This window comes from Marmota marmota, unplaced genomic scaffold (genome assembly GCF_001458135.2).
Source record: "Marmota marmota marmota unplaced genomic scaffold, marMar, whole genome shotgun sequence".
NCBI classification, from domain to species: Eukaryota; Metazoa; Chordata; class Mammalia; order Rodentia; family Sciuridae; genus Marmota; species Marmota marmota.
Window position 1 is genome coordinate 9,396,173 of NW_026000119.1, and position 18,279 is coordinate 9,414,451.

Sequence of the window (18,279 nt, forward strand, 5' to 3'; positions counted from 1 at the left end):
GAGGCTGGTACAAATTTAAGGATTTGGAGAAGGGGATTCAAAAAAGGAGTAAGTAAATAAATCTAAGAACTTGAAAACTTTCTTCACTATAGAAATCATTTGGGATCCTATTGTCCTCACTTTTACATTCATCCTAAGCATTTACCATGAAGCTTAAATAAAATGACAGGTGATTTGTCAATTTAATTTTTATTAATCTTAAAATTAACTTATAATCAATCTTTAGGCAGATATAATTATTCACATCTTAGCATCCAGTGCTTGGCTCTGGATATTTATTGAATTAATGTACAGGAAGTTAATATTCTGAACATTAAAATTTATTATATTAGAGCCCTAATTAAAGAAAGCATATTTTAAAAATTCAGAAAAACAAAATTGAACCTATTATTTCCTAATGTAAAACCTATCAGGAAAGTGTGTCTGTATTTGCTTTAAAATAATGCAGCAGGGCAAGAGAAGAACAAAAGAGGAACAAAAAAAAAAATGTGGGATGTTAATTAATTATCAAAGTTGAATAATGGTTGGATTGGGGGAAGGGATTTCTGGCTCTGAATATAACTGCAAATTTTCCATATTAAAAAGTTTTAAAGCCCACCTGAAACCAACTGAATACCTTGGATCTACCAAATGCAAGTAATCTCCTTTTCTTTGAAATAATCTCTTACAAAACTTAATATCACATTTATGTCTAAGGACAATATACCTGTAGCATTAGATGTAGATTGGTCACTTTCTGTGCAGACCAGCCAGAATTTTCATCTCCAACTTCAAACCAAGGTTTCATGCGCTGAATATATGAGCCTTCTTTAAAAAAATTTTGATTGGAATTGTTGTTTTTTAACAAGTTTTGGAGCAGAATCAAACAATCTTCAACTACTATACCTGGGGAGAAAATGTGAAATGGAAGTGTTAAGGCTGATAACATCTGAAGGAAAGTTCAATCTCCAAACATTTTCAAAAAGGTAAATCTCCATGCTTAGAATCTCCTCAGTATGGGAAGGCACACACCCTCTCTCTTGATGGCCACAGGCCACAATCCATGTGCTCTTTCTCAAATCTCATAATAATGTTTTCATTTCTATGTCCAACCATCCACTTACCACATTAACTCATACTTCTTATTCAAATCTAGGGTTAAACACCAAGACTCAAGGATCAGGTTAGCATCACCAGTTACATCCTCTTACAGTAGCTTGTTCTCATTATTACATGTCTGTCTTCTCCACTAGATTATAATTCACAAACACAGAAATTTGTGAATGCCCTACTTACTTCTTTATTGTTGGTAGAGACAAGACATCAGGTAGTAAATATTTATTAAATGAATCAATCATACCTTATTTAATCTCTAAGAAGCATTTAACATTATTGTCTCTGTGTCTCTTCTTTAAAACCTCCTTTTCTCTTGGTTTCTAAAACACTACTTTCACCTGATTTCCCAATAGCTTTCTGGTTATTCCTCAGACTTTCTGTTTTTTTTTTTAGAGAGAGAGAGAGAATTTTTTAATATTTATTTTTTAGTTTTCAGCGGACACAACATCTTTGTTTTGTATGTGGTGCTAAGGATCGAACCCGGGCCGCACGCATGCCAGGCGAGCGAGCGCGCTACTGCTTGAGCCACATCCCCAGCCCCCGACTTTCTGTTTTTCATGGTTTCCATCCTTCATTGTTTGATCCTTTTCCCACTTCTCTGCTTTACAACATACTACTCTCTCTCTCAGGACAGTTTCATCTACACTACAGTTTAACCTATCATCACAGTGAAAACTTTGCAACTGATCCCAACTTTACCAAATGCCAGATTAACCAATGATTCCCATTTTCTCCGTAAAGCATACTGACTGATGCCAGATGCTCACAACTGGTAGGTTCCTCTATTTATACCCACACTTTTGCTCCTACTAGTTTACAACATCAATTACTTCTTAAAACATACTTTTAAAATGTTTTACAGAAAAACTGAGTGATAATAAAGTTTCCATATGCTCTCCGCTTTCTAATTTCTATTTTTTAAAGAGAGAGAGAGAGAATTTTAATATTTATTTTTTAGTTTTCGGCGGACACAACATCTTTGTTTGTATGTGGTGCTGAGGATTGAACCCAGGCCACATGCATGCCAGGTGAGCGCGCTACCACTTGAGCCACAACCCCAGTCCCTAATTTCTCCTATTATTAACATTTTGTATTAGTGTGGTACATAACTACAGAACACCAAAATGTTAATTATGCAAGTATATTTACACATATATAAATAATAAACATTTATATATTATATAGTGTAAAATACATGTGTATTTATATATTTGTAATGGGGATTAAATCCAGGGTTACTTTACCACAGAGTTACATTCCTAGACTTTCTTATTTATTTATTTTGAGTTGGGCTTGCTAAATCATTGAGGCTGGCCTTGAATGTTCAATTCTCCTACTTCAGTCTTTTAATATTTTATTTTGTGACAGTGTCTCACTAAGTTGCCCAGGCTGGTCTGGAATTTGCCATCCTCCTGTCTCATTCTCTCAAGTAGGTGGGACTATAGGTATGTGCCACTGCTCCTGGCTATGTTTAGCTTTTTAAGAAACTGATAATCTTTCAAAGTGGTTGTACCATTTCGCATTCCAACTAGCAATGAGTTTCTATTTGTCCACATCCTCACCAGCATTTGATGTTGTCAGTGTCTTGGATTTTCACAGGTGTGTAGTGATCTTATGGTTTTAATTTGTAGTTCCCTCATGCGTATGATGTTGAGCATCTATTCACATGCTTACTTGCTATCTTCTTTTGTGTGAAGTCATTCAAATCTTTTACCCATTTTTACACTGTCTTGTTTTCTTATTGTTAAGTTTTTTAAATTCTTGGTATATTTTGGATATGCATCCCAGTTCATGGCCTTTCTTTCTATTCTGTCAACAGTGTCTTTTGCAGAGCACAAGTTTTCAATTTCAATAAAATCCCATTAGTCAATTTTTTTCATTCAAGGATCATGCTTTTGGCATTTTACCTAAGAGTTAATTGTTTTTGTTCATGAATTTACAATGATATTTACACTGGTTATTAATTAAATATTATGTAAACTGCCAAAATATAAATGTGAAAACAGGTATTTTTATGAAAACTAAATTTAAGTATTTGGCAAAGCTCAATGAAAGGAAGTCATTAAAAACATCTCCTTGGTTAAGTATAGATAATGATTCTGAAAGACAAGGAAAAAAACTGTAAAAATGGAAAAATTCTGTATTCCACTTTTAAAAAAAACCAAATACAAATCCTACATGATAAAATATAGGTGTGATGTAAACGATGAAAACTAATTAGCAGACTCATATTCAGAAAAAAGTCCTAGTCCTAAGATTAATACATAAATATATATATTTTATATATATAACATATATTTATATATATTTTATATTTTTTTTTATCTTATTACATTTAACATAAAGTGTTTAAGGTATATATTTTAAGTACTTCTTAAGAATCTCCGATTTAACCACTCCTGATCTGTCCAGAGTAGTGGCTACCTTATTTCATATTACTGGATCCTCACCTTATAAGGAGGAATCACTCTATCTACCTCTTATATAGGACCACACATCTCCATTAAATAAAGTCTGCATTTAGGACAATCTAAATGGCTCTGGAGGAAAAAAGTATGTCAAAACCCTCACTACAAAGGGCAGTCCTTTCTTCAGGTGTATATGTAGTAAATACTAGAGCCTTGATGGCCACTGTCAGTTACAAGAGCCTCTGGAACTTGTCTTGGTAACCATGACAACTAGCTAATTCTACTTTGCCTTAAAATACCATTTTCTTCAATAATTTCCAAAAACATATTTGTTGGGTCATCTATACTCTACCATTTTTTAACATTGCATTCCCTTTACCACATTTAATTTTCTTTCAAAAACTTTTATGGTCTCAATAATATCAAATACAGCTGTACCCTCAATTACTTCTTGTAGTAATTTTCTTTTACAAATCTGCTTTATCCTGTAATATTCTTAAGTAAAAGGCAGTTCATGCTCAATTGTATGCAGCTAAGAGTTGGGATGCCAAATCTCTGATCCTCCCAATCCAGTATACTTTTTAGAGATCATAGTTCCTCTACCCTCTTACAAAAAAAAATCCTGTTCATTTAAGGTTCAGAATACCTGACTATACCATCTTTCCTTTTTTGCTATTATTGTTGGCTTACCACCCCTCACTGTAGTTATTAAAAAATTTCTGGTCACTACTCTTTGTTCATTGAAAATACCACTGGCATGTTGCTCAAAGTTCTCTTTTTCTTAGTTGTACTGTCATTCTTGATAGCTTTATAGTAAAAAATAACCAACTAATGTTGCCTCTTGTTTTGTGGCTTCACCTTCAATGACATTTCTTACTCTCTTACTAAAACCTCCTATCTTTCTGGTTCGAGTATTCTCAGTTTATCTATTTTAGGGCTCCCCTAAAACTTTCAACTTATCAACCAGACATCTTCCTTTCTTTTTGGAAACCCCATTCTGTCTTTACTTTCTTCCTTATCCAGCTTAGATTATATAGATCCTCATTTCTTCCACTTCATAGGTAATATGCTAAATTCTGTTTCACTGTCTTCATAAAACCTTCCTGGAAAAGAACTAACCCCTTGACTTTTTTCTACATCTGCATCTAGGCAGCTGAATACTGCTGGGAAGAAGAGTCATATAATCAAGCATGTACACCACCCTAAAATCCTGGTGAACAACCTTGATAGGGCTGTATCCACTACTGTGAGTCTTCCTAATTACTGTAGTCAACTAGCTCTCCTATCCTTCAAAAAATGATTTCTAACCTTCTCAATTAAATCTCAACCATGTTCTCCATTGCTCTCATCAAGAGTCTGCCTTGAACTCAACCTCCTGTCAACAAATCTGTAAAAGGACCTGCACCTTCACCTATACTTTCAGAAAGACAGGGAAAATGTGGTCCAGCATTATCTGAAGAGATGTAGCTAAGACTTCCCAGAAATCATGAAAGATACCAAGATAGATCATAGAAGCCTAACAGGATAAAGAAAAAGAAATCTATATTCATTCAATATGTCAGAATAAAAGAGGATCAAGAATGAGCTCCCATTTCTCAAACTGTATTCCCTAGAAATTAAGAATTTAGTGAGTACTAAAGGAATCTCTTCAAATAATCTCTTCATACTATACCTCCATCACTGTTCCCCTCCTCTGTAATAATGTCCAGTAGCCTCTCGAAAGCATTTTCAAAAGCAACAATTTTCTGAATTGCTCCATTGCTTCTTGTTAATGCCTGTAGTAGTAAGACACCCTTATGGAGAAAAAAGGATAATGTTCAGTGAACTACAATATTTACTAGACATTTTAAAATCAATGGCAGGAATTTCACAAGTTCTACTCCTTCACTTTACATATAGGGAAAATAAAGGCAAAGAAGTATTGTAATTTTTCTAAGGTTACAAATCTCAAAGGGACTTACCAGGTCTAACAATCCCTAATTTAGTTCATATATCTATATATATATGAACTAAATATATATATACACACACACACACACACACACACACACACACACATACATATACACGCGCCTGTGTGTGAGTGCACAACCCCCCCATATTTATCAATCACTATAGTTTTCATTGTGGCTTAAGTGAGTTGGACATAATTATCTTCTCAAGAATGCTGCTATACAAGCTTATATACATGCTAGAAAGACCACCACATTCTAGTAGAGAAAGTGCACAAATTCTTTTAAATATCTGGCCTCGAAATTCCTAAAACTTGATTCTAAGTCAACAGAAAAAAGAATGATAAAACTCATGTATCATGAATGTCATGTCCAGCACAAGACAGTTCATGATAGTCTTTGCCTTTGCCTTTTAATTTTTCTTAGCTTCTGTTATTAGTTTATATAGTTTGCCACTACTTTATTATTCTACAAAAACTCGACTTCCCTACTTATTACCCACTTGTGCTTATTTCAGAATCAAATAAGAAGTACTTATGAGCCCGTAAGTATCCATGATAGTCAAGGGGATAGCAAATATTTAATGAAAAAAATTTCAGATGCTACTTCAAAAGAATAGCAAAGATACTTCAAAAGTCCCACAGAAGCATATAAGCTGTTGGCTGTCAGTTGGAGAAAAATGCCCATGGCCTTATTGGGCTTATTCCATCATTTTACTAACTGTCAAGTTTCAACACAAAGATGAGAGAGAAAGGAAAAAATGGTTATTTTTACACATCAAATTCTTGAGTTTAATGCTGACAACTTGAGTTTAACTGCTGACAAAGAGAAGAAGAAATACAGTAGAAAAAAACCATTGAGGTTCTGAGATTGATAAAGTGGGTTTAGAAACTGATTGTGCAAATTAAAGCAAATTACATAAATTCAGAGTTTCCGTATAAAACAGGACAATAGACTATTACAGGATTTTAAAATAAAGACTGAGGAGGTAAAATAGTTTCTATAGAACCTACTATATTTTAAATTTTCAAAACATGTTAGTTTCTTTTTCCCTTGAATAAGTTTTATTGAGACTAAAGAAAATAAAGCTGTAAAACACATAAAAACCAAGAATCCAGACATTGTAACAAAAATAAAACTTGGGGCTGGGGATGTGGCTCAAGCGGTAGCGCGCTCGCCTGGTATGCGTGCGGCCCGGGTTCGATCCTCAGCACCACATACAGACAGGGATGTAGTGTCTGCCGATAACTAAAAAATAAAATGTTGAAATTCTCTCTCTCTTTAATAAATAAATAAATAAATAACTAAAATAAAACTTAATCCCTAATCATAAAATTAATAAAAAACAATATGTAGAGAAAATCATTTTATCTATCTCAAATAAAAATTGAGGACAACGTTAGAAAAATAGATGGAGAGTTAAAGGAAAATAATAGATAATGCAGCTCTCTCAACAAATATATAGATACAGATAAAGATATATAGGTATATATCAGGGCTAGGAATGTAGGCCACCAATAGAGGGCTTGTACATCATGTGTGAGCCCCTGAATTCAGTCCCCCACACCACAAAAAGGCAATTTTATGTCTGCAAAGGAAAATACATGATATTCAAGGAAAGGCACCTCAAATTCCTAATGGATGTGTGCTCATTTAAATAAGAGAATTCTTGACAAATAACTCTCAAATATTAAAGAATAAAAAAATCTTTTTTATAAATAATTACAATTATAATATTGCACCAACATACATATACAAAATTCTAAGTAAGTTTAAAAAAAATTGAATATATGAGCTAGAAGTCAAGAGTTTTGTTTCTACTTTGTCTCTAACCAGACATTATGAAGTTAAGAGCAATCCAAATGATAGTCACTAGAATTTAGGAAGAAAAGGGTCAGGAAAAACAAATATAAAAATGAATGAGATATGGCTAACAAATAATAAGTCCCTTCGTTTTTAAGGCTCTTGGGCTTCTGACTGCAAATATGGAGACTGAATTTAAAAAGCTTTTTTCAATTGCTATCTGAAGTATTATAGTTTTGTGTTTGTGTATGTGCATGGTGCTGGGGAGCAAACCCAGAACCACCTGCATGCTAGGCAATACTTCTACCACTGAGCTACACTCTTAGCCCTTTTTATTTTATTTGAGACAAGGCTCAATAAAATGCCTAGGTGGTACCCAAACTTGTGATTCTCCCACCTCAGCCTCCTGAGCAGCTGAGATTATAGGTGTGTACCACTATGCCCAGCTTATTTCAGAGTTTTCATCAAACTGTAGGTAACAACATAGAAAAAAGTTCAAGCAATACAGCATCAATAAAACATAGTCAAATTTAGGGCTAAAGGTTTAGCTTAGTGGTAGGGCACTTGCCTAATGTGAAGAACTGGGTTTGATCCCCAGCATAGCAAATGTAAGTGAGTACATAAATAATAATCAAATATTCAGACTTACATGTAAACATTAAAATAAACCAGAGCAATTCATGCTATACAGTTAAACAGATATTACCAGGGAAAATCCTTTAAAATTAAGGGAAGTTGAGGACAGCAAATGAAATGCTTTGCTAAGCTTACACAGTTAACATCTAGAAATATTTCCTGTATTTTTTAGGAGAAAAAAGAAATTCTGGGGGTAGAGTTCTGTGTGAAATACAACCTTTCAGAAGAGAGTGGAAGAAATCCCAAACTTGCAGAGGGAATAAATTTGAATAGCAAAATGGTTTTTCTATTCCAAAATATTGGATAGTAAGGAAACACAAATAATGTGGTCTTGTACATAAAGGTCTAAAAGATTGATCACTACCCCAATCTTCCAAATTCTTATAAACCATAAGGGTAAAAAAAAAGATTTTATTTGCAAGAGAGAAAAAAATCCTGTATATTCTTGGATTTTTTTCAAATAACTTACATCATTACGAATAACTTCCCTGGAATCTGCCAATAAGTCCATCAGTCTGGAAACACCTAGAATAGAGAACCATGAGAACGATATTGGCAGACTAAAACTATGAATAGTGATTCAATTTACAATTTGTTAGAATACCATTTCATTCACCTTCTCTAGGAAATGATCCTCACATTTTAAACAAAATTATATTGGGATGATAAATCACTTACCCATTGGACTGACTAAAATAATCTGCTGCACCTGGGGCCCTAGTTGTTTTAAAAGAGAAGTCAGAAGCTTCACACCAGGCCAACGGACATGGAAATCAAATTCCTGTAATATAAACATTTAAAATATTTAACATCTATAATTCACATTTTCAAGAAAAACATTTTCTTTCTGACTACTAGTGGTACCATAAACTAAAGTTAAAAATGAAACTGTAGAAATAGTGGATGATGAAGCTCAGTGGTAGAACGCTTGTCTTGCATGTGCAGGGCTCTGCGTTCAATCCCCAGTACAAATAAATAAATAAATAAATAAAAGTGAGAAATAAAAAGCAATAAAAAAAGTCAATCTAAATTGAATAAACTAACTAAGATGTTAGTGATGAAATAAAACAGTATTTGGTAAAAATAAATAGGATGCAAACAGTATTTTAATAGCTTATATATTTCTTGAAACATGCATATGGACTTCTTGCATGCATGCATGCATGCATGCATGCAGAAGTATGACACAATAAATTTTTAAAGGTACACACATGTTGCTTCCTCAATAATACCCAACACAAAATAAAAAAAAGCTTATTAAGATGAAAAAAATAGGGCTGGGGATGTGGCTCAAGTGGTAGCACACTCGCCTGGCATGTGCAGTGCGCTGGGTTCGATCCTCAACACCACATAAAAATAAAATAAAGATATTGTGTCCAACTAAAACTAAAAAATAAATATTTTAAAAGAAAGATGAGAAAAATATCAAGGTTCCCTATTTACCTCCAATAAAGATAACAGGAGAGTGACATTTTCTTGCTGCTTAATGAAAATTTCTGTAAACTGGCTTCCCAAATCCTCACTTTGTCTTGTGGAATTTTCTTCTGTAATATTAAAAAATAAAGTACTTCAACATGACACTGTGTTAATTTGAAGTATCCTTTCATTAAAGAGTTAAGCAGAAACAATATTATTCCTGGTATTTAACAATTCCATACTGAAACAGTATGGCTGGTAGCAATATCACAATTACGATGAAAAGCTTTATTCTCAAAATAACTTTCAATGCCATTTAAATTATTTAAATACATTTTATTCTTTAAATGTTTAAATATGATTATCTGAAGATATTTAAATATTTACATTTTCTCAAGATAGTAAGTTAAACTTCTATTAGGGAAAGGGAACTGTTTTGGGGGTGATAAAAATATTCTATCTTGAATGTGGTAGTGGTTGCACTACTGAATTCTTTTGTCCAAACTCACAAGATAAACTTCAAAAACTAATTTTTATTATGTATAAATTATATCTCAAAAAACCCTCAAAATATTATTGATATATAGTCCTTGATGACTGTTACTATTTTGAATAATTTGATTATAAAATTAAACCAATCATCTGCAGATTCTTTAGTTCCTTTTCCACATATAAAACTAATTTGGCAATAAAGTCAGAATTTAACATTTCATTTCTCATTTATTCTTTAAAAGATTTTCTATCTGTCCTTACTGTTTAAAAGTTTAAGTCTTTATTATTTAAATGTTCTTTAATAAAAAAAAAGCGAAGGATCACTAAAACTGGAAGCAACAACTATCAAAAACAAATAGTCACTTAAGATCTACCTACATTATAAAGTCCATTTAGAGATGGTAAATATACTACTCCCCATTCCCCCACTCATATCAGACACAGCTGATTGATCAGAGTCTCTATTAAACATCGGAATCCTTTTACACATATTGCTCCAGGCAGTGACTATAAGCCAGTAGAGCTGGCAGTAAAAATCAAACCTGTTTACTATTTTACTATTCCTCAGAATTTTTTTGGGATGTGACATTTTAAAATTAAAATAGTATAGAAACGGAAAAAAATACCAGCAGATGACAGAAAAAACAAAACAATCAACAGTGATAGTGATAATCCCATCTAATTATTTATAGAGTAAAAAGAGACCAAAAAGGAGAAAAAAGTTTTTTCAAGTTTGATTAAGTACCATATATAGTAGGTTACTTCTTCAGAAACTCTAAAAATGTTTCTCTTAATCATCCCTTGTATCAATAAAATAATTCACTGTTTCTAAGCCTTAAAACTGCTCTTAAGCAGAAAATACTTTAGTTTTTCTGAGCATTGACTGTTAGGGAGGCAAGGGAACAGGGTAACAGATCAGGAGGCAAGAAGCTTGGGAAGAGGTGAAAGTAGTTTATTAGGAGTCATAATCGTTATAAAAATAGAGGGAACAGGATTTGCTGACATACTGCATAGAAGGATAGATGGGAGAAGAGGGAGGAAAGGTGATTCCAAAGGTTTTGGCCTAAAAAATGTAGTTGCCATCTTCTGAGCTGAAAAACACTGTGAGAGAAGCAGGTTAGGAGCACAGAAAGAATCCCAAAGTTAGTTTTCAACATGCTAAGTTTGAGATAGCTCACAAAAATCCAAATGGATATATCAAGTAAGTAGTTGGATAAATGTAAAAATAAATGTCAGTGGAGAGATCTGCATTGGACACACACATTAGAATGGCAACCAATGGATAAATGATATTTAAAGTCACAAGATTTGGGTGACAAAGGGCTTCTACAAAAAACATATCTAACACCACACTTAATGGTGAAAGATGGTATGTTTTCCCCTTAAGCAAAGGAAAATAGGCAACAATGTGCTTTCTTCGAAATTCTAGTCAAGACTGTCCTGAAAATCCTAGCCAGTGTCATAAGGCAGGAAAAAGAAATAAAAGGCATACAGAATAGAAAAAGAAGTGAAACTGTCTTATATGTAGATGACATGCTTGTCTATGCAGAGAATCTTATAAAATCTACAAAAAAAAAAGAAATTAGAATTAATAAGTAAGCTTAGCAGAGTAAAGGAATAAAAGGTCACTATGCAAAATCAATTATATTTCTATACAACAGCAATGAACAACTAGAAATTGAAATTTAAAAACTGGACCAGCCAGCACCAAAAAGAATAAATTTGGCATAAATACTTACAGCTTATACTGATATTGCATAAAAACTCTAAAATGCTACTGAAGAAGTTAAAGAAGAGCTAACTATATTGTGTTCTTATCTCACAAGGCACAATATTGTTAAAATATCAGTTTTCCCCCAATTGGTATAGAGAGTCAACAGAATCTCAATTAAAATTTCAATTGGCCTTTTCATTGAAATTCACAGATTCTACAATTGGTTTGCAAATGTAAAAAATTTGTCAAAACAATTCCACAGAACAAAGTTTACATTACATAATTTCAGGATTTATTATACAGCTACAGTAATTAAAATAGTGCTGTGTAGGCAAAAAAAATAGATAACACAAATCAATAGAAGAGAAAGTTCAGAAATAGACTCATTTCATTTATTTTGAATTACAGACTTAAGACTTAAGAGGAAAACTAGAAATGGACCATGATTTAATTGTAAGAGTTAAAACTACAAATTTTCAAAGGACAACATAGGGGAAAATCTTAGTTAGCTGAGATTTGGCAAAGATTTTGTAAATAGGACACAAAAAGCCTAAATCATAAAAGGAAAAAAAACTCGTAAGATGAACCTATTTAAAATTTAAACATTTTGCTCTTCAAAAAACAATGTTAGAAAGTGTCATAGACTGAAAAAATGTGAAATATATATCACAAAGGATTTGCATGTAGAATATGTAAAGAACTACTACAACTCCAGTATAAGACAACCCAGTAAAAAAACAGGAAAACGATTTAAATATAACACTTCACTGAAGAATAAAGAAGGTATGGATGGGGAAAAAAAAAAGAAATCACAGGAGAAGTTGCTTAACAACATTATTCATTAGGAGAATACATATTAAATTATAATAGGCTACTAGAACAACTAAAAAAAAAATAAAAACAAACAAAACACCTGATTACACCAAGTGTTGGAGAGTATATGGAGGAATTTGAACCCACACATTACTGTTGGAAATGTAAAATATTACTTGTTTGGAAAATGCTTTGACTGGATGTGATGGTACCTGCCCATGAGCCCAGCAACTCAGGAGGCTGAGGAAAGAGGATTACAAGTTCAAAGTCAGCCTCAGTAACTTATTGAGGACCTAAGCAACTGAGTGAAAGCCTATCTCAAAACAAAAAAAATAAAAAGAGCTGGGAATGTGACTCAGTGGTTAAGTGCCCCTGGGTTCAATCATTGCTATCAAAAAAAAAAAAAAAAAGATTATATAGCCACACAAAAAATAAAAAGGAATGACCTACTGATATGTGTTAAAAAGAAAAAATACTGAGTGAAATAAGCTACACCCCCCCACCAAGAACACACTGTATGATTTCATTTATATAAAATTCTACAAAAATATAATATAATATAATCTACAGTGACATAAAGCACATTTGTGACTAAATAGGGGCAAGAAGGAAGCACAAAATTTTTAATAAGTTCAGTATCTTGATAGTGATGCTGGTGGCTTCACAAATTTATACATATACCAAAATTAATCAAACTGTACATTTATACATGTGCACTTACTATGTATTAATTATACTTCAATAAAGCTGTATACGTAGGAAGAAAACCAAGTAGAGCTATCAAGTGAGAATTTAAATGTGCAAGTATATGAATATATAATGTATATTATTTCTGTGGAGAGGTCTGGATTGGCAATACACATTTGAGAATGGCAAACATAAATGATATCTGAAATCACCAGCACAGATGAGATCACCAAGGGAGAGATAAGAAAAAGAAAATGTGTCCTGAGGCATTCCAATATTAACAGGTTGGGAAGATGAGGAGGAAAAACGCAAAGGAGAATAAAAAAGTAAATAGTGCGGGGCTGGGGCTGTAGCTCAGTGGTAGAGCACTTGCCTTGCAGGTGTGAGACCCTGGGTTCGATCCTCAACACCACATAAAAATGGGAGGGAGGGAGGAAGGAAGGGAGGAAGGGAGGGAGGGAGGGAGGGAGGAAGGAAGGAAGGAAGGAAGGTATTGTATTCATCTACAACTAAAAAAAAAGAAAAACAAAAATTAGTGAGATAAGAAGAAAACTTAGGGGACTGTGGAGACTGAGAAGTAAATGTAAAAAAATGTCTCAAGAAAAATATGTTGATTAAATGAGTATTACCATCAAGATGTGAAAGATGTTAAAAAGTTCATTAATAATATTTCCAGAAACTTGCGTTTTATAAATGAGTCCTAATATTTTATTTTATATTTATACTTTTATGATAAGAATTGTATGCAATCCAAATAAAAAGAGTAGTTATTTGAGTTTATGATGATTTGGATTCTAAATAAACACAAATTCACTGCATATTATTTAACATTGGCACACTATTAATTTTTTGTCCTTTAAGTTTCATTTCTTAGGTTAGTGGCAGCTTTAGAAGCATTGTTTAGGGAAGCAGTAACCATTTCCATTTCAGGAAAAACAGGTAGAGAAGTGACTATAGTGACTATACTTAAAAAGCTATCACATCAGGATTGGTTATCATAAAGACAGAAGGAAGTTCCGGAGTATAAGGAAATCAAAAGGGAGGGAGTAAAGATAAGATAGGGGAAGAAATGTGAAACGAATTTAACAAAATCATTCATGTGTATATATAAATATACCACAGGAAATTTTACCTATAAGTCTATGTAAAAAGCACCAATCAAAAATAAGTGAAAGAAGATCAGTAGAGGAAGGTGAATAAGCAGAGGGAGAGAGAGAATAAGAATGGAGACTGAAATGAAATTCCATAGATGTATGACTTTGTCAAAATAAACCCAAGGGCTAGGGTTGTGGCTCAGTGGCAGAGAGCTTGCCTAGCATGTGTGAGACACTGGATTTGATCCCCAGTACCATATAAAAATAAACAAATAAATAAAAGTATTGTGTCCATTTACTACTAAAAAAAAGCAATTAAAAAAAGTTATCTTGCATCTTTAAATACACAAATTAATAAACCCAAGTACTATGTATAACTATAATGTTCTGATAAAAAAAAAAGATTCAAAAATTTTTCAATGCAATCATTAGGATCCTGCATGACCACTGATTTGGTGAGGATATTAAGGTGGCAGGGGCCTGATTCTGCGTTCAATCCTTAGCACCACATAAAAATGAAACAAATGAAATAAAGGCATGCTGTTTATCTACAGCTACCAAAAAAAATATATATATATATATATATATATATATTTCACACCAACCAGACAATGTAAATGGAAAAAAGCTTTATAAACTTAATAAATCATGCTTTATAAACTAACATAAGTAAAAAGTTTAAGAATTTATTATGAAAAAATCCTCTCATTTTGTAATGCTTATCATAATAACACATATATAAAATAGTTAATTTCCAGTCAATAGCCAAACGTGGTTTTTAACTCAAAATTGGCTAATCTGCACACTACCTAAAACCAAATACAAAGAGGAGAGAAATATCACTCAAGAAAAGATTTTATTCCATTTCCTCATAATTTCCCAAATCACACACAAAACAATCATCCTAAAGACATTTGCAAGGGCTGAGCTTACTTATTTTGTGATTAAATAATAATAAGAAGAAAAATAAATTAATAAACTTGTAAAATAAACACCAATTTAAAATCTGCAAAATTGGTACAACCCAGTTAACTTTTGCATAAAAACACAATAAAATAAGTGGGAACTTACCTACTTCTTCTTCTTCATCATTAGATATTATATTATATAATGTGTCCAAAGCATAACCTATTATTTCAGAATCCGAACTGAAAAAAAGAAATTATTATACACTGCTAGTTAGAGTGTAAACTGTTATGATCATTTTTAGACAGTTTTCAGCAAGACTAAAGGAAACATTAATTCCGCTTGTAAAAATATGCTCTAATATTAAAAATATCACTGTGCAAACTACAAAGAGTGTGCAAACAACTTAAATGTTCAATAACAAAAAATTACCATGGCAGGACTGGGGCTGTAGCTCAGTGGGAGATCACTTGCCTCGCATGCGTGAGGCACTGGGTTCTAACCTCAGCACTACATGAAAATAAATAAAGATATTGTGTCCATCTACAACTTAAAAAAATATTTTAAAAAATACTATGGCAAATCCATACACTTTAAGGTAGCAATGGAAGAACTATATTTTCAAAGAATATTTAATGGCAAAGTAATTAAAACACCCAGATACAATGCCAAGTGAAAAAAAAATTAACCCAAAAATTAACTAATAGAACAATCCCATTTAGACACACACACACACACACACACCCCTGTCTCTATATATTTCTAAAAAAATTATCAATTTGTAGCCAGAAATTGAGTGCATGACTATATTTGGGAGGCTAAGGAAGGAAGATTGCAAATTCAAGACTAGCCTGGGCAACTTATCAATAGTCTGTCTCAAAATAAAAAATAAAAAAGAGTTGAGAATATAGCCCAGTGGCAGAGTATCTCTGGGCTCAAATCCCTAGTACCAAAAATATAAAGAGATAAATGAATAAAAAATAAAGATGTAAAATAAATCTAACTTCAAAAGCAACAAAATTAGCACAACTTGGTTAATTTTATGTATGTGTGGATAGCTACATACCCCTCCGTTTATCACATAGACATATAGTATTATATGTAGTTGGACTACCTTCACCACACTTTATTCTCTTAAGAAAAAAAAAAAAAACCTTTAGGGTGACTATACAATTTATAAAATGAGGATGTATAACATTTTGTTGTGCTGACAGTCAAATTTTGAAATCATGTAGGATGATGACAGCATTTAGAGTAGTAGCAAGAGTGAAATACAGGTCCCCTCACCACCAAAAACAAAACAAAACAAAAACCTCACAACTATATGTAATGATGAAAGGATGAATGCGTTCCCTCTAAGATCAGGAATATGATAGCAATGTTCCAGCTTACCACCTCTATCTCTTACCATCTCTATCCAACAAAGAAACGGAAGTTCAAGTTAGAATACTACACAAGAAAATGAAAAGGTACATAGATTGGAAAGGAAAAGTAAAACTACACCTATTCATAGATGACATATTTTATACATAGAAAATCCTAAGGAATCCACTAAAAAATTGTTAGAACTAATAAATTCAGCAAAGTCACAAGACACAAGGAATATACAAAAATCCACTGAATAATCAGAAAATGAATTTAAGAAAATTGTGTGTAAATAACATCAAGAAGATTGGTACAAATAATAAAATATTTTGAAATAAACTTTACTAAAAATCATAAGACTCATGCACTGAAAAATGCAAAATAGTGTTGAAAAAAGTGTCCAAGAACTAAATAAATAAAACGATACCCTGTGTTCATAGATAGAAAAAGGCAATATTGTTAATACAGTAATAAACCGCAAATTGATATATAAATTCAACGCAACCCATCGAAACACTAGCTACCATTTTTGCAGAAATTGACAAACTGATAATAAAAGGTCATATGGAAAGGTATTGTACTCAGAAAANAAAAAAAAAGCAGGGGGTGGGGAGGTGGGCTAGGGATGTGATTCAATGGTTAAGTTCCCCTGTGCTCAAAAAAAAAAAAAAAAAAAAAAAAACACCACACAATAACAACAACAAACAATTTTCACCTTCCATCTATTATCAGTGACATTTATTATTTTGCTATACTAAGAAATAATGTTGAAGAAAGCAATAATAAAAAAAAACAGAACAACAAAGTTTAAGAACTCATATTTGGGGCTGGGGTTGTGGCTCAGTGGCAGAGCACTGGTCTCGCACATGTGAGGCACTGGGTTGGATCCTCAGCACCACATAAAAATGAATTAACAAAATAAAGATATTTTTTAAAAAAGAACTCATATTTGCAGATTTCAAAATTTAATACAAAATTACAGTAATCAAGACAGCATGGTACAGGATGATACACATATAGATCACCAGAATAGAACTGAAAATCCAGAAATAAATAGCAGTATTTATTTGAGCTGATTTTCTGCAAGGGGGCCAAGATCATTCAATAAAGAAAGAATCATCTCTTTAACAGATGGTACTGGGTCGATTAGATATGAACATGCAAAAGAATGAAGTGGGGCTCCTTTCTCACACCTTATATAAAAATTAACTCAAAATGGATGAAGACCTAAATGCAGGAGCTGAAGTTATAAAACTCTTTGAAGAAAATACAGGCATAAATCTGCAAAATCTTGAATTAGGCAATGTTTTTTTTTAAATATGACACCAAAATCACACATAACAAAAGATAAAACAGATAAATTGCATTTCATGGAAATTAAAAACTTCTGTGCTTCAAAGGATACCACCAAAAAAGTGAAAAGACAATCCACAAAATGAAAGAACTTACATATTTAAAAAGGGCCTTGTATCCAGAATACATGAAAACTTCTGTAACTCAACATTAAAAGATGAATAAGCTTATTTTAAAAATGGGCAAGGAATCTGAATAGACAATTCTTTAAAAAGACACACATACCATCAATATGCACATGAAGAGATGTTCAATATCATTAGTCATTAGGAAAAGGTAAATCAAACCAAATTCAGAAAATGAAATTAATAGCACTGTATGCCCATTAAAAAAAAGATAATAACAAGGACATGGAAAAATTGGACTTTCATATATTGCTGGTGTAAATGTAAAATGGTACATCCTCTGTGGAACAGTATGGCAATTCCTCAAATAGTTAACCACAGCAAGGCACATGGCTCATGCCTATAATCCCAGAGACTAAGGAGACCAAGGCATTTGAGACCAGCCACAGAAATTTAGTGAGACCCTGTTTTGAAATAAAA

General features: G+C 32.6%; 1 protein-coding gene across 3 annotated transcripts in view; it reads right to left on the reverse strand.

Annotated features, from left to right (window-relative positions):
• Uso1 (USO1 vesicle transport factor) overlaps positions 1 to 18,279 on the reverse strand; it is a 61,366-nt gene that overhangs the window by 27,269 nt on the left and 15,818 nt on the right. For 2 of the 3 annotated variants that reach the window (XM_015499287.2, XM_015499286.2), the window contains exons 4-9: positions 15,182 to 15,258; positions 9,338 to 9,438; positions 8,573 to 8,675; positions 8,364 to 8,419; positions 5,176 to 5,296; positions 707 to 885 (exon numbers count right to left, since the gene is read on the reverse strand). In XM_015499287.2, the coding sequence (XP_015354773.1) occupies positions 707 to 885; positions 5,176 to 5,296; positions 8,364 to 8,419; positions 8,573 to 8,675; positions 9,338 to 9,438; positions 15,182 to 15,258 (637 nt within the window). The remainder of the gene's footprint in view (positions 1 to 706; positions 886 to 5,175; positions 5,297 to 8,363; positions 8,420 to 8,572; positions 8,676 to 9,337; positions 9,439 to 15,181; positions 15,259 to 18,279) is intronic. The other variant, XM_048784835.1, reaches the window with a different exon arrangement.